At 47.7% G+C, this 25,448-nt stretch overlaps 1 protein-coding gene across 1 annotated transcript in view; it reads left to right on the forward strand.

Moving 5' to 3' along the window:
• The first annotated feature begins 1,675 nt into the window (after nt 1–1,675).
• Nucleotides 1,676–25,448, forward strand: part of IKBKE (inhibitor of nuclear factor kappa B kinase subunit epsilon) — a 34,221-nt gene continuing 10,448 nt past the window's right edge. Inside the window, exons 1-16 of the mRNA XM_045016641.1 lie at nt 1,676–1,810; nt 4,352–4,495; nt 6,201–6,341; nt 7,040–7,175; nt 8,634–8,815; nt 9,431–9,591; nt 10,991–11,101; nt 15,082–15,261; nt 15,908–16,104; nt 17,443–17,507; nt 17,603–17,694; nt 18,579–18,680; nt 20,971–21,046; nt 21,158–21,267; nt 24,147–24,223; nt 24,423–24,462. Coding sequence (XP_044872576.1) covers nt 4,400–4,495; nt 6,201–6,341; nt 7,040–7,175; nt 8,634–8,815; nt 9,431–9,591; nt 10,991–11,101; nt 15,082–15,261; nt 15,908–16,104; nt 17,443–17,507; nt 17,603–17,694; nt 18,579–18,680; nt 20,971–21,046; nt 21,158–21,267; nt 24,147–24,223; nt 24,423–24,462 — 1,766 coding nt within the window. The 5' untranslated portion in view covers nt 1,676–1,810; nt 4,352–4,399. The remainder of the gene's footprint in view (nt 1,811–4,351; nt 4,496–6,200; nt 6,342–7,039; nt 7,176–8,633; nt 8,816–9,430; nt 9,592–10,990; nt 11,102–15,081; nt 15,262–15,907; nt 16,105–17,442; nt 17,508–17,602; nt 17,695–18,578; nt 18,681–20,970; nt 21,047–21,157; nt 21,268–24,146; nt 24,224–24,422; nt 24,463–25,448) is intronic.

Consider the following 25,448-nt stretch of genomic DNA (forward strand, 5'->3'; position numbering starts at 1 on the left):
CTGTTCATTGGTGGGTTTGGAAGCAGGATACAGGAAGCTATTGTGCATGAATTGGGCTCTTTGACAAGGGTGTGGTGGTTATGGGGAGCCCACAAGACAGTAAAAGGAAAGGAAAGCTGATCCAGTGGTTAAAGCACAAGACTGGGCGTCAGATCTGGCATTTACATATTGGTAGTGGCAGATTTACAATGGCGTGCAATACACTAAGGGTTTCCTCTGGTGCTTTGTAAGGCTCTCTCTGAGGCTTGGAAATACTTTTGTTTTTAAAGTGCCTGCATTAGCAACTAAACAGGTGCTCTGTCCCTGGAAGTTGAATGCAGGAGCAGCAGTCTGCAAATGTGAAGTGGGAGTTCAAAATAGTCATGTGAATGTGAGCAGGAAACACTGTATTCTGGTTGTGTTAATATCACTATGCCCTCGGGCAGGGCTGCATGAGAAGATTGCTGGGTACTGCAGTGGGAATTTCCCTTCAGACGTTTTACTGGTAGAAGCATCTTCCTTATGTTAACTGCTGCTCACTTATACACTCTCTGTGCAAAGTCACGAGAACAGAAACAAACTGCAAACTTTTTTTTCATGGGTAACAGTCCAATTATCCCAGGTACACAGACCAAGATCTTTGTCTGCTTTGAATGAATAACATGGAGCAGCCCATCCAGTGTGTACCATGCATATTTGGTTTCAGAAGTGGAGTGAATTTAAAACTGGCTCCCAAATCAGTTCGGGGGCTTTAGTTGAACTTGGTAGGACCTGCAGATCTGTATTAAGTGATGTCACTGGGTGAGAAACAATAAAAAAGTGATTTGCAGTGGGGCAAATATAACGCCCCCCTGATGTTTGTAGCAACTGACAGTGTTCTTCAGGGTGCAATTTTGACTTAAAGCATAATTTTAAGACCTGGATTTCTATTGAGTCCTGTAGTGACAGTACATCACCTATTCTTTGTAGTATTGTTTTTATTCCAGCATCATCTAGAGAGAGCCCCTTTATGCAAGGCGCTGCACTTGCATGTAGTGAGAGAGCATCTGTGCCTCAGAGGTTACAAATGAAAGGGAAGACATACAAAGGAAATATTACTCCAGTTTACAGATAGGAACCTGAGGCACAGAGAGACTAAAGTGATTTGCCTAAAGTCACACAGAGAATTTGTCAGTGTCAGAGCTAGGAACTGAACCCAGATCTGCTGAGTCCGTGTCCACAGGACTAATCCTCCTGTGTGTGTGTTTGTATGGAATACAGACCTCAACATTTCTGTTTCTCTCCTAAAGGCAAGGAATATCCTTAGGGTTGAGTGGGGGTGATTTTTTCTCCTCCTCCACCATTTTCATTGATTCTGATGGGATAATAATTAGAATTGTTAAGGACAGGGAGCAGAATTTGTACCAGGCTGGTGTAACTTTTCATGAAAATTTTACTTGAGTGAGGAAGAGAGAGAAGACTGCACTGGAGATGAACTTCCCTTCAATGACTTGACAGGCAGGTTATGATTTAGTCCCTTTTTTGCTTTTATTGTCAGGCCATCCAAGCAGGAAGCAATGATTTGTGTTGATGTGCGTCAGCTCAGTGAAAAGGGGTCCCGTTTCGATGCTTGCAATGTGTTCAAATGACAAGGGAGAAACTGGGCAGTGTCCCTTTAAGAGAAAAAGAAAGCAGGAAGTCTGAGCAGAAAGAAAGTCTCAGCCTGGACTTCGATCCATCCCTGCCTGTGTGGGGTCCTTGTGGCTGCTTTCAAGCCCACACCATGGCTCCTAACCTGGGCACTTAGGATTTTCACTGCATATATTGCTCCTGAGCCAGCTGCTGTCTTCAGGTGAGTGGGAATTTCCTTTCACGTTTGTATAGTCTGTCTTGCAGATGTGAAGAGCTAGGTAAATGCTACGGAATGTTCCTCTCTTGGAGTCTACACTGGCTTCGTTGCACTGCATTATGCTTAGGGTGGTGTATGGAAACCCCTGATGTGCAACCAGGATTATACGTAGTGCCAGGGTGTGTGTGTATTTTTGTAGCATGGTATCCTGTTGTAACAATAATACTGAAATACATTGTTATCCTCACATGCATGTGATAATGTGAGACCAGAACAGTGAGAGAAAGATGGATCATGTGCTGATGACAGCTGCGAAAGGAAGCATTGGGGTGGGGGGGATGAGAAAGATGGGGAGACGAGAGGTGATATCCCCATGATCAATACATGTTCTATGCTGGAATAGAGCAGTACCAGCTTTCTTGTTCGGGAGGAAAATTAACTGTGGTTATATCATCTGGCATGACCTGATAGACCATGTTAATCTTGGCAAGAACATCAGCAGGCTCACTAGCTCTTTTTAGCAACGTATACCTTGAGAACACTTCTGTATCGATCTGAGGATTTGCCAAGACACTTCCTCATTTTCTTTTCTGGGTGCTGACCTAAAGGAGCCTATGGATGTAGATCAGGGGACACACCAGACTTATGTGCCAGCTCCCACGGGCAAGGGACAGGGTTTGTGTCCTTTGTGGCGAGCCACGTTTTTTAAAAAGTTGGTTTACTTTGAATAAGGTCCCTATCTCCGGTCTTGCGTTTTGTGATCTATTTTTGCCTGGGATTTTAGAGCACATGCAAGAAGAGCGCAGGCCAGAGGGTTGGCTAATAACTTACTCCGGCTATTCCAAGGAGGGCGGGGATGCAGCAAGCACTTGGCGAATTATGTGCGTACAGCTTTGCCACTGAAGGGGGTGAAGGGCAGCTGCCAGGAAGACGACAGCACTGTGTGATGGATGGGGTGTTTGGGGGTAGGAGGAAGCGAGTTTGGCTCACCACAGCAGTACAGACACCCCTGCAGTGGAACATGGCAGCCATTTGTCACCAATCAATTCTGCACAATGGCTTTCACCTATGGGGAGAGTTATCTGATGAGTAGGGTTGGATGGGTATCCCGCTGAAGCCCTGAGGGCTGCTTGTAAGAAGCATGATGTGCCCTATTCGCTTCCTATTCCCCAGTGGGGTGTTCATAGTGAGTTGTTGAGCCCCGAATAGGCCTCAGCTGGCATTATCCTGTGAGGGGACAGCGTCGAAGGCCAACAGAAGCATGTGCTTGTGCACTCGTCCTTAGAACAATGGCAGGTGAGCACAGGTGACAGAACTGCAGACGTATGAAATTCAGGAGTGTTTCAACATAGAAGTTTGGTTCGGCTCTTTGTCGTGACGGGTTCAGGTGCAAAGCTTGGGTCTGGATCCCAGTTTGGATGCTGAGCTGTCTCCCAGGCTGCCCTCTCCGCCCAAGTGCAATCGCACACACCACTCACGTCTGGGACAGCCCCCTGTGGAGTTCGGCACAAGCCCATTTCTAATGACCACATGAGCTTGAAGGTTCTTTGTACTGAGATGCTGCTGCTGGTAAGTGAGATTTGAAGGCTGAGCAGAGACTGCTCTGAGTCTGGGAATTTTTTTGCTCTCTGGGCAGGAAGCTGAGTGCTTCCTCTTTAACCGGTGGCTGTGAAGCTGGTGTTGCAATCCTATAGGTTTCTGTTCTTGCAGCTGGGAGGTGCCTCTCTTACCTTGCAGCCCTCAACGCTTAGTATTTTTCTTGCATCACTCAGTGTTTCATTACCAACCTGAGTGGCTTCTGACTGGGTTTCCCTGCACAAGGTTCACAGCTCCGTCCTTACCCCATCTTCTCCCATCCTTTCTGAGCTCTGCTGTCATGTTGTTTGCAGAGGGAGGTTGGTGGCTGCTTTTTAAGGGATATACAGAAGGACTCCACGTTAGCAAGAAACAGCAGAAGAGCTGGAGATTGTGGGGGAGGGAGGGGAGGGCAGTGGACACAGGTAGGAGAACGGGTGAGGTGAGGTGGGTCAGTAACCCCTGAATAATAATGATGCTGCTAGAGACAGATTGTTCCTGGTTATGCTGATTTGGTATTGTCTGTGCACCACTGACCTCTGCTGGACAGAATCCAAACTCAGCCGTATGTCAACTCTCATCTCTTCTGCTGACGTCTGATGGAGAGTCTCAGACGGCTGCAGTGGCAGCGGACTGGGCTTTAGCCCATAGGGATCAGACTTCTTAGACAAGCCGCTGCTGTGAGGCTGTGTTGGTTCAGTGACAACCGTGCAGTAGTAGGTGTGGCTGGCTGTGTTACAATCAGCTTCTTATGGAAACAGACGGGATCCGAACCCTCCAAGCGGTGGGGAGGTTCATCTCCTTGTCCAGGCTGTGTGTGGCTTGGTCCCACATCTCATTTCGGGGAGCAGGAGAAGTGGAATGAGTGTTAGAACAGCAGGGAGGCATGTGAAAGCACATTGGGGCTGGTATGACTGTACTGTCTGCTGGGGTTGTCCGTGTGTGTGTAAACGGCTCTTTTCCTCACAGACTTGTCTTCTCCCCCCTGCCTTGCACCTCAGAGCTTGAGCTGGCCTCATGCTGAAAATGCAGAGCACGCCCAACTACCTCTGGAACCCGGACGACGTGCTGGGCCAAGGGGCTACAGCCAGCGTGTACAAAGCCCGCAGTAAGGTGAGTGAGGGGCAGGAGGACAGCGCAGGATGGGATGCCCTGGGGGTGGGAAACCGGAGTTGATTCGGTTGCAGCCTGCACATGCTTCTCTCAGGTGCAGAGTTTACTGGCAGTACATGGACCCACGTAGGCTCCTAATTCGATTCCCCTCCAGTCTGTCCAACCCAGCTGCTCTCACACACACCCCTCAGCGACGTGTGGCCAAACCCGCTCTCAACAACCAACCCTACTCTGATCTTCCAGCTGCCAAGACCTCCCAATCTGTGACATGCTTCCAAACCCTCCCACAAATTCCTAAGTGATGTGCACCCCATCCCAACTCCCTGTAGCACCCCCCCACCACACCGGAGCCACCAACCCTTCCCATGCACTCTCTTGCAACCCGCTCTCAGCCGCCAATCCCCTGGCATGCCCTTCTCGTCTCAACTATGTGTAAGTTAGTCCTGGGTGGGTAGTTTCTATCACTATTGCTCCGTGCCCTGTTGGTGCCCTGCAGCCATTGCTTCATGCTGCGCAGCCCAGTGAGTAAAGCCAGGGTTGATTTTGTATTCGTACAGTTGATCATCATTTTACAGTCCCTGCACTGCTCTCTTCCTCAAGCAAAGACAGTGGGCTGCAAAATCATCCAAAGCAGTTTCTTGTTATAACCTGATCCAGGCCAGTTTTCATTCTGAGGCTGACCTAGGCCATGGTTTTCAAGGGGTAATTTAGACTAAGGATATGGTTGGGTTTTTCAAAATGCTTTGGCTTATCTGTGTTCCCGTTCTATGCCCACGGTAAAACTCCCTGTGACCTTCGGGGAAGCGAGAGTTAGGCGAATGCCGAATGTTTTTGAAAAGGCCACCCATAATCATTTGGAATGTATTGTGCATGAGTTCCAGGAAATGAACCCACTGGGATTGGGCCAGATGCTGATCAGTGTCGCTGCTCTCTGACGTTTATTCAGAGGGTTGTGTCTCTGCTCTGTTCAGAGTAAGGCTTTGGAAGGAGATTCAGTTTAAAGGATGCTTTATAATGTGAACCATTAACTCTCGTGGAGGAAAGACTGGGGGTGATGGTTTTGGGCCTTGCTGGAGATGTTTTACAGAACTGGATAAACATGTCCCGCTCAGCACCATTCACCTGGGCTTCGGGGGCACAGAGCCAAGTGCAGTGAGCATCACTGTCCTGGCTTTGCAGTGGGGAGAATGGGTGAATCCTACAAAGAAACACAGACTTGCCAGGATCGTTTCCTTGCCAAACTGCAATGTACTAACCATGGCCGAGCTATTTTGGTCAGGACAGGAACTGCACAACGGCGCCAGGCTGGGTATGAAAATGAGGAACAGAACTAGGGAGAGAGTCAAACAACCAGCTACTGTAGTGCAGCCGTGAGCAGCGGCGATGAATGAACAGCGTGAAACCCAGGGCTACTCTGGATCTTGCGGGGAGATTTTAAGATGACACGAAGGGGAATTTGATTTCCAATGGGAGCTGATCATCTCACTTCCCTTTGTGCCTTTGAAATCCTCCCCCGTAATCCTTTCATTCCCAGCTGGAAACTGAGTTGCCTTGTGGCTTTGTTTTTATCATCCCCTCTAGAACAGAACCGTCCCCACTCTACAGAGCATGTGTTGTCCACTAACCTGTTTCCCTGGCGGGTTAGCATTCCACCTGGGGGGCCGCTCTCTGAATCTATCCTGTATCTTTTCTCCTCCTTGCCCAGAGATCAGGGGAGCTGGTTGCTGTGAAGGTCTTTAATAATGCCAGCTACCTGAGACCACAGGAGGTACAGATGAGAGAGTTTGAGGTGCTGAGGAAATTAAACCATAAGAACATCGTCAAACTGTTTGCAGTTGAAGAGACTGTAAGTCTGTCACTAGCTCTGCAGTGGGAAAGGTGTGGCTTGGTGGTAATGCAGCGGGACTTGGCTTTTAGCAGCTGTGACAGGGCACCCATTGCCGGGATGTGGCACTGCTGCTGAATAACCACAGCTGCTTCCTGTGGCTTTTCTCTACTCGCCCTCAACCCTCCCTATTGTTTCAGCTCAAAGCACTTTACAAACATTCACTCGTGACATCTCCCAGCATCCCTGTGGTGTTGTTCCCCACTGACGGATGGAGCATTGAAGTGACTTGTCCAAGGCCCCAAGGCAGCTGAGTGATGCAGCTAGGAATAGAACTCAGGTGTCCTGCCATCACATCTGGTGCTTTAACCACTAGTCTACCCGGAATCCCACCCCCTAGGCAATGGAACCAAGCGTCCTGGATCTCACACTCAAGTGGTTCATTTGCCAATTCCTTCGAGTTCTGGGTGGGGTGTGTTGTGTTAATCAAGGACTTCGTTTTGGGTGGCAGAGCTCATTTTTCCCACCCAACATTCTTTTGCCTGTGCGGTCAGTCATTTCTGACTAGAAGAGCCATGTAGACTTCTTGGACAAGGAAGGGATGCCACACTTCCATGGACGGGGCAAGGGGTGGGACACAGCAGCCTGCCCTGGGACTCTGTGCATAACACAGCATCACAGGGCTGCTCAAGGGATCCATCTCTTCTGCTGCCCCCCAGACCCAGGGAAACAGCAAGCAGAAGGTGCTGGTGATGGAGTACTGCTCACGTGGGAGCTTGCTGAGCGTGTTAGAAGATCCAGAGAACTCCTTTGGCTTGTCTGAGTCAGAATTCCTCATCGTGTTGCATTGTGTTGGTAAGTCTCAGAGCTACTGGCTTGGGTGTCTGTGGCGGGAAAGGGGGATAAACGAGTGCTCGACGCAGCTATTGGGGACATGGGATTTGTGTTCTACTGTATATAAGAATGGTCACACTGGGTCAGATCAAAGGTCCATCTAGCTCAGCATGCCATCTTCCAACAGTCGTCAATGCCAGGTGCCCCAGAGGAAATGAACAGAACAGGTCATCATCAAGTGATCCATCCCCTGTCACCCATTCCCAGCTTCTGGCAAACAGAGGCTAGGGACACTATCCCTGTCCATTCTGGCTAATAGCCATTGATGACCTATCCTCCATGAACTTATCTAGTTCTTTTTTTAACCTTGGCCTTCACAACATCCTCTGGCAAGGAGTTCACAGGTTGATTGTGCATTGTGTGTTCCTTTTATTTGTTTTAAACCTGCTGTCGATTAATTTCATTTGGTGACCCCTAGTTCTTGTGTTATGAGAAGGAGTAAATAACACTTCCTTATTTACTTTCTCCACACCAGTCATGATTTTATAGACCTCTATCATATCCCTCCTTAATCGTCTGTTTTCCAAGCTGAAAAGTTCCAGTTTTATTAATCTCCTCATGTACCAGCTCTCTTCACACTCAGCTCCTCATCAGATCTGCTGTTGTGTAAAGATGTGGATGGGTGCAAAAACTAACTTACTGCATGCCTGGAGGTGCATTTTACAAAGCAGTGTGAATGGTGGAGAGTGAAGGCCTTTGTCTGCCGAATACACAGGGAGTATGGTCCCTCTGCCAGAAGTGCACTTCCCGTACCCACTTGTCCTTTGCTGAGGCCAGCTATGACTGTTAGTCAGTTCCCTTAAGAACCGAAACTGCCAAATTCAGGCCACTAAATGGTAACCGCTGTCTGTCACTACTGACCCAGGCTGGATTTGAATCAGTGACTTGGCAGGTGAAAGACTCCATACCCCGGAACCAAGCCCTTTATACTGTCCACTTTCCCACCCTGAGAGGCCATTTCGTGAGTGGGAATCTCCATGAGCCTATGTTGGCAGGACTCGAGGTGCTGCAGTGCTCTCGGTCCCAGTAGCAAAGCCCGCCTTGAGCATGTCAGGACTGTCACCCTATGCTTCTCCATCGAGGTGCTTGGATTCTGATGATGCCTTCGGCATCCTGAGGCTGCTGAGAGACTTAACTGTGCAACTGAACAAGAAGGTAGGTTGTGCCCACGTTATCACATGTCTGAGATGGTACGGTATGGTTTGCCTGTGCGTACTTCCTCTCTTTAGAATGGGCGTCATGCTCATGAGTCTTCTCTGTTTTATCACAAGTTCAAGTTAGCTTCACCGGGTCTGAAAGCTGAACCCAGGGCCGCCTGCCTGCCTCAATTTTAGTCCACACCGCTGCCTGTTAGCAAAGCCGGCTCAGAGAAGCTGAGGCCATTCTAAGCAGCGTCTCACTTCCCCATTGTGCTCGTAGTGGCCGGCATGAACCACCTTCGTGAAAACAGCATTGTTCATAGAGACATCAAACCAGGAAACATCATGCGGCTGGTGGGGGAAGACGGGCAGAGCATCTATAAGCTCACGGATTTTGGGGCCGCTCGAGAGCTGGACGATGACGAGAAGTTTGTGTCTGTCTACGGGACAGAGGAATATCTTGTGAGTAAAGCAAAATGCCAGTTGCTTAAGGAGCAAGAGTTCAGGAAGGAAGGGTTACTTTTCTCAGCATACATGGTCTGGAACGGTAGGATCATGGGCTGTTGCTATGTTTAGCGTATAATAACAATACCTAGTTCTGCTATAGCACGCTGCATCATTATCCCCATTTTACTGATGGAGAAACTGAGTCACAGAGATGGGGGATGTGATTTGCCCACAATCATCCAGCAGGTCAACGACAGAGCTTGGACTAGATCCTAGGTCTCTAGTCTCTGTCTGTTGCTTTGTCTACTTAGAATGGACGACCTCCTCTGTCCCCAAGCGTTTCATTCATGGAGACTCATTTGCTTGATCTTCACTTTCCGTGGCCAAGGTTTTTGAAAGTGATTGGAGATTTGGAGTGCTTCAGTTTTGGGGAGCCCAGCTTACAGAGACCTGATTTTCGGTGCCTACATTTTCGGAAAACCAAGCCCTCTGAAGTGTCTCAAGTTGGGCAGCCAAAAATGGAAGAACCCTAAATCACTAGTCACTGGGGAAATCTTGGCTTCCGTGACCGACCTGCTGTAAGTAAAGCGGATTCATTCACAATGCTTTTCTTCCACTTCGTCCCATTAGCACCCGGACATGTACGAGCGAGCGGTTCTGAGAAAACCCCAGCAAAAGGCTTATGGGGTGACTGTAGATCTGTGGAGCATTGGGGTAACCTTTTACCATGCTGCTACGGGCAGTCTCCCATTTATCCCCTTCGGCGGACCTCGCAGGAATAAAGAAATCATGTAGGTAGTGCCGCCGACAGGAGTGCGGTGTTTAAATGGGCTTTGTGTTGTCTGTTTTGGCGGAGTTTGATGAATTGAATTGTGTCCTAAAGTGAGAAGCTGTAGTGACGAGTGGACGAGGTAGGCTACATGGAGAGCTAACAGTGGACCCCAATCCAGGCCTGCAATACCTCCTGCTCTGCCAGTGCTGTGTGCCCCTCCAGATCTGCCAGTGCCTCCTAGTCCTTGTGTTGCATCCTTCTCTCGAGTCCTGCCTCTCGCCCGTTCCGAGGCTCTGAGTCTCAGACATCTGCTGAAGACCCATTTCAGCTACTGACACCTCATTGTGGTGTTTCTTATGAATGTGGAATTGATTGGGTGTGTTTGTGTTTATGCACCTTAGCTTACTGATGATTTAATCACCCAGATTCTCATGTATACTTTAGATCTGCTGGAAGTGTAGCCTGTGGCTGGCTTCATCTGCAGTTCCCAGCATGCCCTGCTCCATGCTGTTCTTAGGAAAGGCCTCATGAGGCAAGATAGAACATAAATGATGTAGTAGGGGCTGCACTTTCTGTGGGGCTGCCCCATCTTGGCAAGTCACCAATGCAGCCCCTGCTATTGACTGCCCCTGTGGTTAGCACTACAGGGACGGGCACCAAAGCCCCCTTGGAGACCAAGCTGGCCGTGCTGTCCCTAACTCAAGTAACTGGGTTCTACTCAGAGTGAGCATCCAGGCAGGAAGATGGCAGAGCTGCAGTTGGCAATCAGTGCCCCTTTCTATGGTACGTTTGCCCTGATAACGGTGTTTCTGTGGCTTTGTGGTTTAACGGCTGAAAGACGGGGCAGCTTCTGACTTGACTTCCATGCTGTTGCTTGAAATGTCCTCCCTCCCCCCACGTACCGTCTTCTGAAAGCAACGCAGCTTTTCCCCTGAGGGATGATGCAGACAGGTTTTGGATTTTTCTTTTCATACCTTTGTACTTCTGGGTGGGGGAGTTGGTGGTTGATCATTCTGGATTGCAGCTTCAAAAAGCAGATGCCTAAATGGCACCCAGGAAACAGGCAGGTGCAAACTAGTCTAAGCATGTGTGGGTTATGTGGCTGTACGTGCAATTGCCCATTTGTTTTGCTAGCACACACAGTCTCTGCTCGCTTGTTCCCGTTTGTCTGGTTTTCCATGCGCGATTTAGGCACCTCTCGTTGTTGGTAAATTTTGGTTCTGTCAATTGAAACTCCTCCCTGATGATGTGGGAAGGTGGAGACTGATTTTCTCCTTAGCCGATCCATTTCACTCCCTCTCTCTGCCTGTATCCCCTACGCACTTGCCATTAAATTTGCAAGCCCGGTGGTTGGAATCTGCCAAGGGGAGGCCAGTTGTCCAGTTTCCACACAACAGAAACGACTTTTCTTTCAACAGGTATAAAATAACGACCGAGAAACCGGCTGGAGCTATCGCAGGTGTCCAGAGGCAGGAGAATGGGCCCATTGAGTGGAGCTACGAGCTGCCCATCACCTGCCAACTGTCTGTGTGAGTATTGGAAGGGGTGGGGTTAGCCTGCAGTCTCTTCTTCCAGGGAGCTGTCCCTCCTCCTGCTTTGATCATAGAGCCTCCAACCAGTCAGTGAGTTGCATGGCCAGAAGTGCTGCTTTGGGCTGGAAAAGAGCACAGGGACTCTGCTCTGCCCTCGGCGTGCTCCAGGGATGTAGTTATAGCATGCAAACGTCCCTCCCCTAGATGTGCTCCTTCCATAGTGCCTGGACCAAGCGAGTCTGTAATAATATTAATACCTCTATAGAAAGGATATTTTTCAGTGGTACTTATGGAGATGTACACACCTTGTTCTATGGGATTTGGGCACTGAAAATCTTAGCTGTAAAAGCCTACTCGTTCCATCTGCTGGACTTCTCCGTGCATCCCATTTTCTCTGTCTCTGATTATAAGCTCTCGGGGGCAGGGACTGTGTTGTGCGTGTCACACAGGCTTACACAGCATAGCTGTCTACCCCCATCTAGTGGCTGGACTGCAGAGATGGTTGAGTTGGCTACATCCTTTGAGCCAACAGAGCTGGGCTTTTAGCTCAGGCAGTGGAGGCTCTTGCTTGTTGATCATAAGGTGCGTTACTTCAATCCCAGCTGCCCACGCCCCTCCCGAGTGTCCCGTGTCCCATACAGCGTTGGGTACATGGCTGGTGTTTAAATAAATAACCTTGAGCATGGTTAAGACTTTCGGAGTAATACGAGGCTCTAAAAAGCTGTGATTGCAGCCTCAAAGAAAATGTGTGGAGCCCATTGCTATCTCTGTGCCCTTAATTACAGTCTTGTGACTGTATACCTGTCTCCTGTGAGGTACTCATCAATATGTACCCGGGGCCTGATTCTCATTTATGTTAAGACTGGAGTGGAATAAAGGGCCTAAGTGTATATAAAATGCATCAAACCAGTTAGTTTGTCCCATGCTATAAATCTGGGGAAAGAGAATTTGCCCGTTTTGTCACATTATCCCTCTCCGTTGAAGTGACTCACATTGTTTTGGTTAATTCCAAAATTTCCCACTATTCACCGTGTCTATATTAATCCTTTCACAGTAGAAGATACTTTGGTACTTTAAAATCAGAATTTAGGGTGTAATTGTGCCGTGAGTCCTTACTGAACCTCACAGCCCTGATGACTTATCACTGATCAAGCCCATAACCAGTATGCGAGCGTATCATTGTCTTAACAAAGAACTTGGAGACTTCTCACAGTCATCTGTAGCAGCTGCGCTACTGGGTGGGATCTTAGTTTAATAATTTCTGTGATGTGTTCTGACTTTCGAGGGGATCCTGAAAGTTCCACTGTCTCTCCTCTTTCTCCAGGAGCTAAACGGATCATTTTAAAACCCCAGCCAGGGAGGTTTTCTTTGTCAATGAGCTCCCCAACTTCTATCTACTCCCTCTCTTCCCATGTCTCTCAGTTGTGTATTAACACAGGCTCATAATCAGCGAATGAGACTCTTGGCCAGAACGCCTGGGTTCTGTTCCTGGTGCTGACTCCGGTGCTGTATTGGGCAAAAAAAAATGTGGTTAACTTGGGGGTTTTGTCATTTTCCCTCTCCGTGCCTCTGTTTTCCCATCTGCAAAATATAAATAATTATATTCACCTACTACACAAAGGAGTTTGGATTCATTCATGTTTTGTAAGTGTCTAGGAGGAAGTGCATTATGGGAGGGCATTGGAAAAAATATACATCACTGGTGCTCAGGGCCGCCCGGGGGGGGCAAGTGGGGCAGTTTGCCCCAGGTCCTGGGCCCCGCAGGGGCTCCACGAGCCCTGGCCTGGTGGCGGTCTGTGTCTTCAGTGGCAGGGGGGCCTTCAATGCTGCCAAAGACACGGAGCGACTGAAGGGCCCCCCACCGCCGAAATGCCCCGTGAGTCCTAGCCCGGCAGCGGTCCGGGTCTTCGGCGGCATTTTGGCGTCAGGGGACCCTTCAGTTGCTCCGGGTCTTCGGTGGCATTTCAGCAGCAGGGGGCCCTTCAGAGCTGCCAAAGACGCGGCGTGACTGAAGGCCCCCCCACCGCCGAAATGCCGCCGAAGACCCGGTCCGCTGCCAGGTGAGTACAAGCAGCTCCCCCGCTTTGCCCCAGGCCCCCTGAATCCTCTGGGCAGCCCTGCTGGTGCTCCATTTTGGAACCATCTTTCTAGTACTTTGTAGCCTCTGTCCCAGTGTCCTTTCTCTTAACATGCTTTGAGGTGATAGTAACTTATAAACCCCTCCCCCCCCCCCTAGGTGCCTTGCCTATGCATGGCACAAGGCACGGTTCATGAGAGGAGGAAAAATGAGCCAAGCACCTAATTCCAGTTCTACTACTTTTGTACAATGAGTGAGTTTCTTTACGTAGTTCCCCAGAGACATCAGAAGCTGAAGTTTCAGTGCTAAGGCCCTGTCCATATGCAGCAAAAGGCCACCCTTTGTATCTCCGTTGTCTTCAAACAGCTGATGAAAACTAAAAAAATAAAATTCTGTTGACACCTTTCTGATAATCAGTGTGAAATATACAGCCAGGAGTTAGGACATTTCCCAGTGGGCAAGTGTGCACATTGTAAAACACACCAGTACTGTAAAAATCATCCCTGCTCCTCTCAGGTCTATTTTGTTCCAGGTCTTGTACTGTGCCCATTGCTGTGCTATCTGGGCACCTGAGGTCAGGGTTGAAACATATTGATGGGGCAAGGTGAACACTTTAATAAAGCTTACCTGAGCAATGGTTTTCCCATCCTGTGAAAAATTTCAAGTTACCGAGAATTTTTCTCATCATAAATTGGAAGGGTCGAAATCTAGAAAATTTGCATGAACCAAAAATCCCCCCCCAAAAGTTCCATTTGGGCCAATCAAAATGTTTTGTTCTGGTTGCAACTTCTTTTCTTAAACTTTTTAGTTTAAATTCACTACAATTTTGAGCAAGGCCTTTCGATTTGAACAAAACTTTTCACTTTGAAAATGTTGAAATAAGGTGTTTCAACTTTTCGGGGGCGGGGGCGAGGAATCCAGTTTTTTTTTTTTTGAGTTGGGAGATGGACACTGTTTTGCAAACAGCTTCGACTTGAACGAGTGGGCGAAAAACCAGTTAGTCAAAATATTCCCAAGCAGCTCTAGACTTAAGCTGCTGCTGCTGTCTGTGCCATCCCTCTCCTGTGGCTAAAGAAGGGGTTTCAATCTCTAGGGCTGTCAATCCAGCACACCTCGCCAGCCCTAAATTCCCCTTAAAAGAAAAGGCATTCATTTCTTAAACCCTCCCCTTGCTCCCCCCCCCCAAATCTTTCCATCCTATCAAGATGAGACTTCAAAGATTCGAAAGAGGTTTATATTCAGTCTCTCTCTTCCTGCCTGACAGCCTGTGAACCTGTCTATTTATTCTCCGTTACATCCCCAGGGAAATGAATATTGGGAAAACAAACTCCCTGGTTCCTGAGTTTGATTCATTTGCGAGGGCTAAATTGTAATGGAGCATCTGGAGAAATGCATGTGACAAGCCCATGGATGCTGGATGAATATTGTATGGGGCTGTGTCAAGGAAAGCTGAACGTATCCTTAATGATGACAAAGTGTAGGCCATGCGTTCCTGAGAGCTCGTCAGGGAAGCTATTCGGCCATGCCATGAAATAGGGAGTAAGTGGCACAATTTGATGATGTGTCGTCCTTGTAATTCCCAGTCCCATTCTTTTTGTAATTGATTGGAAAGATTACAAAGGGAGTTGGATCAGGATCATAGAGTGCATGGGTTCTTTACCTGGGGCACATGCTTTTCATCTATAGATTTCAAGGTGCTTTACAAAAGAAGGTCTAGTAGTATCACCATTTTACAGAGGCATAGACAGGCAAAGTGACTTGCCCAAGTCACACAGAGATCAGTGGCAAAGCTGCGAATAGAACCCAGGTCTCCTGATTCCCAGTCCAGCACCCTAACCATTGGAATGGGGTGTGTGGGTGTGTGCATAACATCATCTTCATTCTCTTTCTTTCACTTCAGGGGGCTGAAGAGCCAGCTCATCCCCATCCTGGCTAACATTCTGGAAGTTGATCAAGAAAAATGCTGGGGCTTTGATCAGTTTTTTGCTGAAACAACTGACATCCTGCACAGGATAGTGGTCCATGTCTTCTCCTTGCAGCAAGCTACCATGCACCGGGTCTACATCCATGCCTACAACACGTAAGCACGGCTTAGCCCCTGGCAAATCTGGGAGAAGAATCCAGGAGTCCCGAGTCGCAGGCCAAATTTTCACTGCAGGTTTACAGTGTGAACCTGGGAGAGGCACGTGTTCTCTTTGCACCTCAGCCAAACTGGCTGAAAAACCAGTGGGAAAAGCAGAAGGTTCAGTTTAATGCTGAGCTGTGCTTTCCTAGGGAAATGTATCTGCTGGAAGGGGTTGCTTATTGCTGTCCCCTGTATGCCTGCTCTGCTGCCCTCCACTGCACACGAGGCTGCATTTCATTGGAGGAGAAGTGATCCTTGAGGGTTTTTTTGCTCATATTGGGCATAATCCGAAACCCATTGATGTCAAAGGAAAGTCCCCCCCACTCTGACTTCATTGGAAATTAGGTCAGACTGCTAAAACATTCAGGTAACAGAATGCTCAGGCAATGGCAATTCACAATACGTATCAATGTAAACAAGTCTGATGCCACATGCTGCCAGGAAACTTTGCTGGATCTCAACTGAGTTTCCTTTAGTGAATGATAAACTCAAGGGGGGCAGAATAATAGCCAAACTACAGACTATTGTGTGACATTATCTTGGTTGCTGATAGCCTCATGTTTTATTTCCCTTCCGTTCCCTTGTTTGTGTTTTGTTTCAGTACCACCATATTTTTAGAAGCTGTCTTCACACAGACAAATATAGCCCCTCACCATCAAGAATATTTTTTTGAAGGTCACCCGTATCAATTGGAACCCAGCCTGCAAGCTCACAATTTCTCCAGAACCACAGAAAATAGCCCGCTGACCTTGCTGAGCAGTGTACCGCAGGAACCCGTGGGAGTGAGATTCAGAGATCGTGAGTACAGTCATCTCGTAAAATGGAGCCTTCTGCTTCCCGTCCAGCCATTTGAGCGCTTCTAGTGGGTTTAGTTTCCGCCATCTGTGTATGCACGCATATGGTCACGCTTGCAATGTCCTCCTGATACAGGGCTCTTGGTCACTTCATCTGGAGTCTCACTGCAGAACTTTAAATTATTAGGGCAAAGTTCAACAGAGAGGAAGGGATGGTTTTGTGGTTAAAGGCATTGGACGTGGTTGGGTTGGGTTCAGTTTTCATCTCTGACACAGAATTCCTGAGTGCTCGTGGGGAAGTAATTTAACCTCTCTGTGCCTCTGTCCCCAATCTGTAAAATGGGAATAATAATACTCTTTTCCCACCCTTTGTCTGTCTTGTCTGTTCAGATTACACTTCAGGGTGGGAACCACCTCCTGCAATGTCTCTGTAGAGTGCCTAGCACAATGGGGCCAGGACTTGGCTGAGACATCCGGTGCTACTATCAGTCAGTAGTCTGAGCTCTGCTCTGCTCTGCTGAACCCACAGATGTGGGCGAGTGATCTGAGCGCAGGACTAGGAGCAAGGAATTCCTAGCTTCTCATCCCAGATCTGACACAGATTCCCTCTATGGGCTTGAGTGAAAATTTTCTGCCTCTCAGTCTCTATCTATAAAATGTAAATTGTTTAGCCATGTCTTAAAGATATGAAGAGGATTAATTAGTTAATATTTGTAATTCACTTGCGAGATCACAAGTGCTCTCTACCTGCTAAGTAGTTTTGTGTATTAGGATCCACACTGCAGTTCTCTGCTTTATATCCTCTCTTTATTCCATGTGCAGAACTCCAGGGCAAAATGTGTTGCAGAGACCCACAATGTGAGCTGGAGAGAAGAACATTCCCCTTCCCATTAGATTAGACAGAGAAGTGCCCACAAAGCCTTCAGGGAAGGATGCTTTCTGAGTTAATGTCTGTATAATAAAACATTGGTTGAGATGAGAGTGGCAGACAGTTAAATTCCTGCTTGGTTTTTGTGAACAGGAGCTGATGGTACAACTTCCAAGATGCAGGGTAAAATTTTAAGCATTTCCTATGTGACTTAGAAGCCTAAGTCATTTTTGAAAGTAGAACTCGGACTTCTAAGTCACATGGGAGATTTGGAAAATGCCCCTCCATATCTGGTGTGATACCTGTGATTTGCGTAAGTGAGCACTAGATGTCACTGCTGAGCCACAGGAGTGCAACTCCATGAGAGATTCCCTGTTAATGAAGCAATCATGAAGCACAGAGGTCCCTCTGTATAGTGGGTGATATGGGAAATATACCCACAAAGGACTCTGAACGATGTCTCTTTGTTTTCAGCATCACTTGAGTTTCCAAAGTTTGTCCCAAAGGTTGATGTCCTAGCTGACTGCAGCATGGCAAAGGTATGTTGGGAGATTTCAGCTCAAGATTGAAATAGGCTTTGGAAATCACGCTCCAGTGAAGGAGTGGTCATTGGCAGTGCCCTTTTGCCTTCTAGGGTGTCCTGAGTGCCGTTCACCAGACACTGAAGATCTCTCGGTCACTTCTGAAATGTCAAGAGTTTATTCTGAGAGGTCTTTACTGGGTGATGTAAGTACATGACGGCCAGTGTACCCTGTTGGCGCTGTGTAAAGAACAGCGGGAACTGTTTGATTTCGTTTCTCTCTGGATAGCTGATAGAAATATCTTGTGTTTGAGAAGCAGATCTCGTACTCAGACAATCCCCCAATAGTATTCTACAGCGGTGCTCCAGATCTTGCAGTGTCACTGCATATGTTGCAGTGGTTTGGATCAATACTGAGAGAGAGAGAGATGTTAGAGAGAGGGAGAGATGTTAGAGACACCTGAGAGCTTCATTCAGAGCATGTGTTCCAGATGGAATCCTTGTCCCCACTGTGGCTGAGCACTCGTCACAGTCTGACACCGAGGGGTCGGTTCAGTTCAGGCCATGGTGGTGAATACAGCAGTGTTAATGCACATAGTACAGTGTCTTACCTGGTTAGACTCTAAGCTCTTTGGAGCAAGAACTCTCTCATGTTATAGGGCCCCTGATATCAGGTGATCAGAGTAAATGATAGATCTGTGCATATACTAAGAGCTGTGAGTAAATGATAGAGCTGGGTCTATTCTACTGTTCATGGTTACAAGCACCCAAAGGAAATCCTGAAGCACAAGGCTGGGGCTTGGGGGATGGGGGACAGATGTGGTTGGAAGCAAATTAAGAACATAAGAATGGCCCTACTGGGTCAGACCAAAGGGCCATCTAGACTAGTATCCTGTCGGCCGACAGTGGCCAGTGCCAGGTGCCCCAGAGGGAATGAACAGAACAGAGAATCAAGTGATCCTCCCCTGTCGCCCGTTACCGGCTTCTGGCAAACTGGGTTTGCAAACTGGCAAACCCTCAAAGTTCAGCTGCATTGCACCCCTTGTGTGAGGGGTGTTGGGTGATTCCAGACAAACCTGACTCTTTGCAGTGAGAGCCTGAAAGCCAAGTGCTCCCGTGTTCTGGAGAGAAGGGAGGCGGCCGTTTCGATGCTGAGCTGCTTGCAGCATACCGAGCTGAAGGCCTTCGTGTTGTAAGTATCACTTTGTTGCTGTCACTTCTGCAGCAAGGGGTAATGCAGGTGCCAGTGCAGGATGCTCTGCAGCTGTGCACATGTGGTCATGGCACTGAGCTGTGTCTGTCCCACACGTGGGCTGGTCTGATAGGAGCTCTGCACAGGCCCTTGACTCTTGAGCTTGAAGAGAAGTTATTGCAGCTCTCAGAACATTAGGGATTAAGAGGGAAAGTTTCCAAAACTCCTGCATGACTCAGGAGCACAAGTCTAGCGGCAAGCCACTGGGACTTGTGCTCCTCCGTCATGCTGGGGCTTTGGAAAAATCCACCTGAGGCCTCTTTGGTGGCCCCCACCTACTGGACTGGGGCGTCAGTTATAGGACTCTTTGTTAATATAAATCCAAAGGCATGTTCTCTTCTCCAGACTTGGGACGATGTAGGTTTCTCACCTTCTGTATTGAGGCATCTGCTGATCTCGTGTGTGACAGAAAAATGTGTAGAGCTCCGTTAATGTCTCTGTGGTGAATCTGGTGCTGCCTATTTAAAACCCTGGTGAGCTCTGCTCCCCATCCCAGGAAACAGCAAAGGCCACATGCGCAGCCACCGAACCAAGAACTTAATTGACTGCAGGAGACAAAGAATCAAAATCAAGGGCAGAGCATGTAGCTCCCAAGGTGCAAAGAAGGGATCCAGAGGGGAACACCAGGCAGAGAACTCCCCTGACAAGGAGGCCAAGGTCCTTTATTGTCCACAGAGCTGGTCCAGCATGGAAAGGAAGAAGTGCGGTATCCCTCTCCTGCCCCCCACCAGTGAGAGTACCTTCACCCTGACCGTCTGAACCACTTTCCCATTCTGTTTCCAGGGCTCATTCAGTCCTTGTCCTCTGTGCTGAGATCTTCAATCAGTGGTGGAAGTTTGGGTGATGTGGACACCAGTCCACTAGGAACTGGATCTAGTTCACCACTCGAAGCAGCGCTTGGCAGCGCAGCCTATTGGATAGAGCACTGGGCTGGGACTCAGGAGACCCAGCTTCTATTCCTGCCTCCTGCCCTTTGGTGACCTTGGGCAAGTCATTTCCTCTCTGTGCCTCAGTTTCCCCATCTGTAAAAAGTAGCTAATGACACTGGTCTCCACTGTAAAACGCATTGAGATCTACTGATTAAAAAGTGCTATACAATAGCTTGAGATTACTTTTATTCCTGAAGTGACGTGACCAAGGCAGGGCTCTGTGCAGGAGGAACTTGTCAGGAGCCCTTGCTGGTTATCTGTAGGTATTGTGCTCCAGATGATTGGGGCAGTGGAGAAAGAGACTTGTGAATAAACTAGGTTGCTGGTGAGTGTTACATTCCTGCAATCCTTGTACGTGGGGAATGTGCAGGAATGTATGAGCTGAATGGTTACCCTCCTCCCCCCCCCCCCAGATGATCAGTCTCCAGTTTCATAAGAACTTGGATTTTAGTCCCTGGTGGTCTGGCTTCTCTCTGGGGTTTTTCAGACTGAATATTACAGGGTACAGCAAACCTATATAAGCCACAGAGATGAATTCACAGCGTAAATTCAAGGAGACACCAGTGCTGAATGCAAATGGAAAAAAAGAGCCTTGTTGCTCAGTAAAATGAAAACCATGTGAAGAGTTACACTGCATTAACCTAAATCCCAGAGGGAGGTCAGTCAGACCAAGACGTTGTTCTCCCAAGTGAATGGGTGGAATCCCTGTCCTTTTGGAACAAGAATGGACAAAACCCTGTAGAATCTACTATAAGGAACAATTCTGCATTTGCTCTGGAGGATGGATGTGTCTCTTCTGTCTCTAACGTCTAGGATTCAGACCCATTACAGTGCATTTCTGCTGAGTGCTGCCTCCAGCCTGACCGCACTCTTTTTATGTTGATGTGCCTTTTATTTCCATTTAAGAGGCTCCATTAAGAGACCAAGTTACAGGGAAATCGCTGACAATCCTACTAAATACAATACATCCATTGCTGTCACTGCTGCTCCAGTGAAATCCAAACCCATCCTTGGTCATTTAGCTCTTGTCTTTGTTTTATCACCTCGGTGGTGGAAAATGGTTTATTTGGGTTTGGGTTATTTTATTGCTGAGAGAGCTGCCTAGGGGGATTTAGAGGTGTGATTCCCATTCATTTCAATGGGAGCTGTGATTGTAAATCTCCTAGATGCCTTTGAAACTTCCAGCCTAAGAGGAGGGTTTTCATTTGCCCAGGTGTTATCTGCCCCTCTTAGCCCAGAGCAGGAAAAGCCCCTCTGAATCCAGCCTCTGGTTTAATAAAGCTTTGATCTGTGTCTAATAGGTATGATTCTGTTTCTGGAGGCAACAGTAGTCCAGAGCTGAAGGATCTGGCTGAGGTGAAAACAAGGCTGCAGACTGTGAGTATGTAGCTCCAGCTATGGGTGTTATGTGGGGAGGAGCTGAGATGCCCATGTGGAACTTCTGATTAATGGAGAGCCCTGGTCTGGACCTTTTCTTTCCCACTGTAGGTCACTGAAGACCTCACCAGATGTTCCCACAGCATCTCCGAACATAAAGGGACATTGGACTCTCTTTTGGCTGAGTTGGTAAAGCACAGGAAACAGGCACACAAAGACAGGTTTATGGAATAAGTTTTTGTTTAATGTTGAAAAACATTAATATATTTTCATGTGCAACTGTCTGTATATTGCTGTACACACCTACTTATAGTGTGTGCATATATCGATGGATAAGTTACAGTACACTACCAATATTTGTGTACGCAGTTAATAGTACACATTTTATATTAATATTACTTTGCATTTAAGTGGAAGATGTAACAATTTTATGTCAGATATAAGTGGTGTACTGTATGTATATACAGTTCCAGTACACTGCCAATATTTGACGCCTTATTTTGCACTTTATATTTAAGTAATATTAATAGCTGTACCATTATTAGCGCTAATAATATTACTTTGGACATAATATAGTTCCTTTCATCCATACAGCTCCAGGCACTTTCTAAACGTATCATTATTGTTATGGGAAAACTTTGGAAAATTGGCACCAAATATGTCAGCAATTCCTCCCCCACCCCTTTTCAGTCTTTTCTAATAATTACCCCCATTTTCATATGTGGGAAAATGGAGTCAGTGGCAGGACTGGGATTAGAACTCAGGACTGTCACACACATAACTAACCCCCTGCCAAGATGCAGGATTAGACTAGATGACTCTTGCGGTCCCTTCCAACCCATGGTTCTTTGATTCTTTGACTGTCAACTCTCAGGCCCAGTCCCTACCTACTGGACCGTACTGCCTGTAACCTTCTAGTAATGTTCTTGGTGCATGTGCGTTGGCCAGCTGTGATTCTAGGGAGCATGATTTCATTTCAGGCGACTTATTTGGAACTTGTTTCACTTTCTGCTATGAGAACAATTCAATCCCAGCTTCTAGAGAAACATGCGTATAAACGGATAGAGGAGCAATGTGTATACACTTATGCCACCAAAGACTATAGTACCTTTGATCTCAAGGATGCTCTTTATCATTCTTATCTAACACTTGCATTGAGGATGCCAGTTTCCTGGATTAGAGTACCAGGGACTGTCTTATGGTATTAACAAAGCCAGAGCCTGAGCTTTTCCCTAGGAGCCAGAAGAGATTGCACTCAGAAGCCTCTGTGTTTCCAGGTCATTGCTGTTTAAACTAAGCTATATTTAGAATACTGCTTATTGTTATAATGCCCATCATGGCAAGTGTCACAATGCCCGTTACGGGTGAATGTCGATAACAAGCTTAGATGAGAAGGAGAAGTTTGGAGGGACGGGACTCCCCTTCGGAAGGAGATGGGGAGGTTGCCTCAGGCAAATGGAGCAGTGCAAATGAATCGACAGCTATAGACAATGAAGGAGGTGTCGGGGAAGGAATGGGCCGGAAGCCAAACCTAAAGGAGCAGAGGAGTAGGTGAAGATGAGGTTAAATGGAGACGGGAGGGGCAGCGTAGGTGGAGGTAAGGCTGGTAGAGCAAGTCTCTGGGGAGGTTTGACAATCAGGATGTGGTCTCGGGCACCAGCTCCTAAATACACCCACTTCTGTGACTCAGTTTGAGGTTTTCTTGGTGGGCTCCCAATTTCCCCATTGGCTCAAGGGTGTTTAAGTGTCTCGCCACACCGGCCAGCTCTGCTTTTATTTGAATGCCTGAGGAGTGAACCCATGAAAAATGCCCAGGCCCTGCACCAGGGAGCTTGCAGCCTGCTCCAGACAGAAGCACAATATTTCAGAGGTGCAATAGGTAGGGGTTAAAGTCGATTGCAACAAAAGGGGAGTTCTCACTGCACCAGCTGAGCTAATAGGAGTGGGAACTTCCCTCCAAGCCTGGGAGGGAAGGGGCAGCACCCATCTGCTATGAGCAGAGGTGGTGGAGCCATGTTCCTCTGTCCCACTGCCCACCACCACAACCCCTGGGCTAATACAAGCTGGGGGTGGGGGAGAAGAAGCTTGCAATAGGCACCATTGGGAAATCTCTTTTGGGGCAGGGACTGGTGCTGCTTGGAAAATGCCTCAGAACATTGCAGGCGCTACCAGAACCAACTAACCCCAATAACAGGTGTGTTTTAAGGATGAAGCTGCATGATCCTGGCCTCCCGTGGGAAGAGCTGCAGGACAGCCTTCTTTGGCCAGGCCTTCCCCCGATGAATTTCTGGCTGGCTGCCGCAGAAGGAGATGGGGTTTAAGCTCTCTTGAGCCTTTCCTGCACTGAGCTTTTAGTTAAAAACTGCCACTTGTGCATCCCACCTCTGTTAGCAACACTGGGAGCCTTGTTTTAACCGGTGTGTCTTCTAACCCCACTCGGAGCAGGGCTAAACAACACGGCGGTAAAAGCACCTGCTTGTGCTCTTTCTATGCAAGGGCTCCTGCTGGGGGAGCCATGCCTGCAGCAGATGCAATGCTGGGAGACTTAACACAAAGCTCAGTGTCCATGCAGCCTTCTTGACATCTTGAATGTCTCGGCTTAAGTCTAGTGAGATGCCTGGACACCCCTATGGTGGGAGCCAAGTAAAGGCTAGTAGCAGTACTAACAAGGAGGGATTTGGTGGTTTGTTGTGTGAGATGACAAGTGAATACCTCAAGGCTGGTCTTGGCCACATAGATTTCAAAGTCCTGCTGGGGTGGTAGTAATACCTCGCTTTGTGTAGAGCTTTCCATTTGTCAATCTCAAAGGGCTTCACAAAAGGTCAGTATAATTATCCCCATTTTACAGAAGGAAAAACTGAGGCATAGAGAGGGGATGTGCCCAGGGTCATGCAGCAGGCCAGTGGCAGAAGTGGGAATAGAACCTAGTTATCCTGAATCCCAGTCCAGTGCTCTATCCACTAGGGGGCACAGCCTCCACTTTGCGCTCTGTGAGACTCACAGGGAAATGGGTTGCTGCAGACACAGCTCCTCGTCTGAAACGAGGTTTAATTGAACATTTGGATGGAAAGAAAACGCATCTCATGTCCTGGTTCCACAGCATCCGGCAGATGGAGTGCTGCCTCGAGAAGATGCAGCTCATATACAAGCAATTCAAGAAGACCCGGATGAGTCCGCGTAAGTAGCTGAAGTTGGTGAGTTAGGCACTCGACTACCCTTCGAAAATTTCAGCTGTAGTTTTTTTCCCTCAAGCGATCTCTTGCCATAGTGTAGCAGCTGTGAGTATATGTAGGTACGTTTATCAGTCTGTATGAATGTGGAAGGTCTCAATGTTCTTTCCCTGCACATGACCAATAAGTGTCTTTCTCTTTTCTAGGGCTAGCTTACAATGAGGAACAAATACACAAGCTGGATAAGTAAGTAAATAACCCATTGTTCCAGGGTCTTGAACGCCTGGCCATAGTTAACAGGGCCGTTCAGTGTCTGGCATTTCTGGTTGCCTTTTGAGGAGACTCAAAATGTTCTCAGATTATTAATGCTAAGAATGTCTGGCCTGTAAATGACTTCCATGTCAATCAGTTTATCGATCCCAGCCCTTTCCTCCCAGCCAAACTACAAACTGCTTTAGAAGAAGGTGCAAGAAACCCCATAGTGTCAATATACGTACCCTGTAAGATTTTTGGGACAGACTGTCTTTTCATTATGTGTATACAGCGCCTAGCGCAAAATGGCTCAATCCGTGACTGCAGCCTTGAGGCACTATCACAATACAAATTAAAACTAATAGTCATGGAGAATGATAAAACAACCTGCGGGCAGGTTACTGCCCGCCAGCAATTAGTGGCTGGCTTATGCATGAAGACCCCTGTTCAGGAAAGCAATTAAGTCACACGCTTAACTTTTTGTGGGAATTAGGTGTCCAAATGGCACTTGTTCTTTTAAAAATCTCCCTCAAACTCAACTGAAGCCAATGGGAATTAAACAGATGCAAAACGTTAATCACATGCTTAAATGCTCACCTGACGCAGAGTTTATATGCCCTATATATTTTATCAGATCTAATGTTACTGTGGACTTTCTCATTAAATTTGAAGGTGGAGATTTTTCAAAAGCACTTGTGGGATTTAGGAGCACAAGTCCTAATAGCTTTCAGTAGGATTTGTGTGATAAATCTCTTAGATGCTTTTGAAAAATCTCCCATTAAAGAGAGTTTCCCTACAAAATTTTGCTTGGGACTTTGTTTTTACGCCACGGCAGAATTTGCCATGCCTTCAGAAAGTGCAGCGCCCCCACACACCTTTTCTTTCTGGAGACCATCTCAGCGCTCATGTTACTTCAGCGACGGTACTGAATCCCACCCAAATCATGCTCATTTTCTTTTTCCTCTTCCCCCAATCGTTTC

This window comes from Mauremys mutica, chromosome 4 (assembly GCF_020497125.1).
Source record: "Mauremys mutica isolate MM-2020 ecotype Southern chromosome 4, ASM2049712v1, whole genome shotgun sequence".
Lineage (NCBI taxonomy): Eukaryota > Metazoa > Chordata > Testudines > Geoemydidae > Mauremys > Mauremys mutica.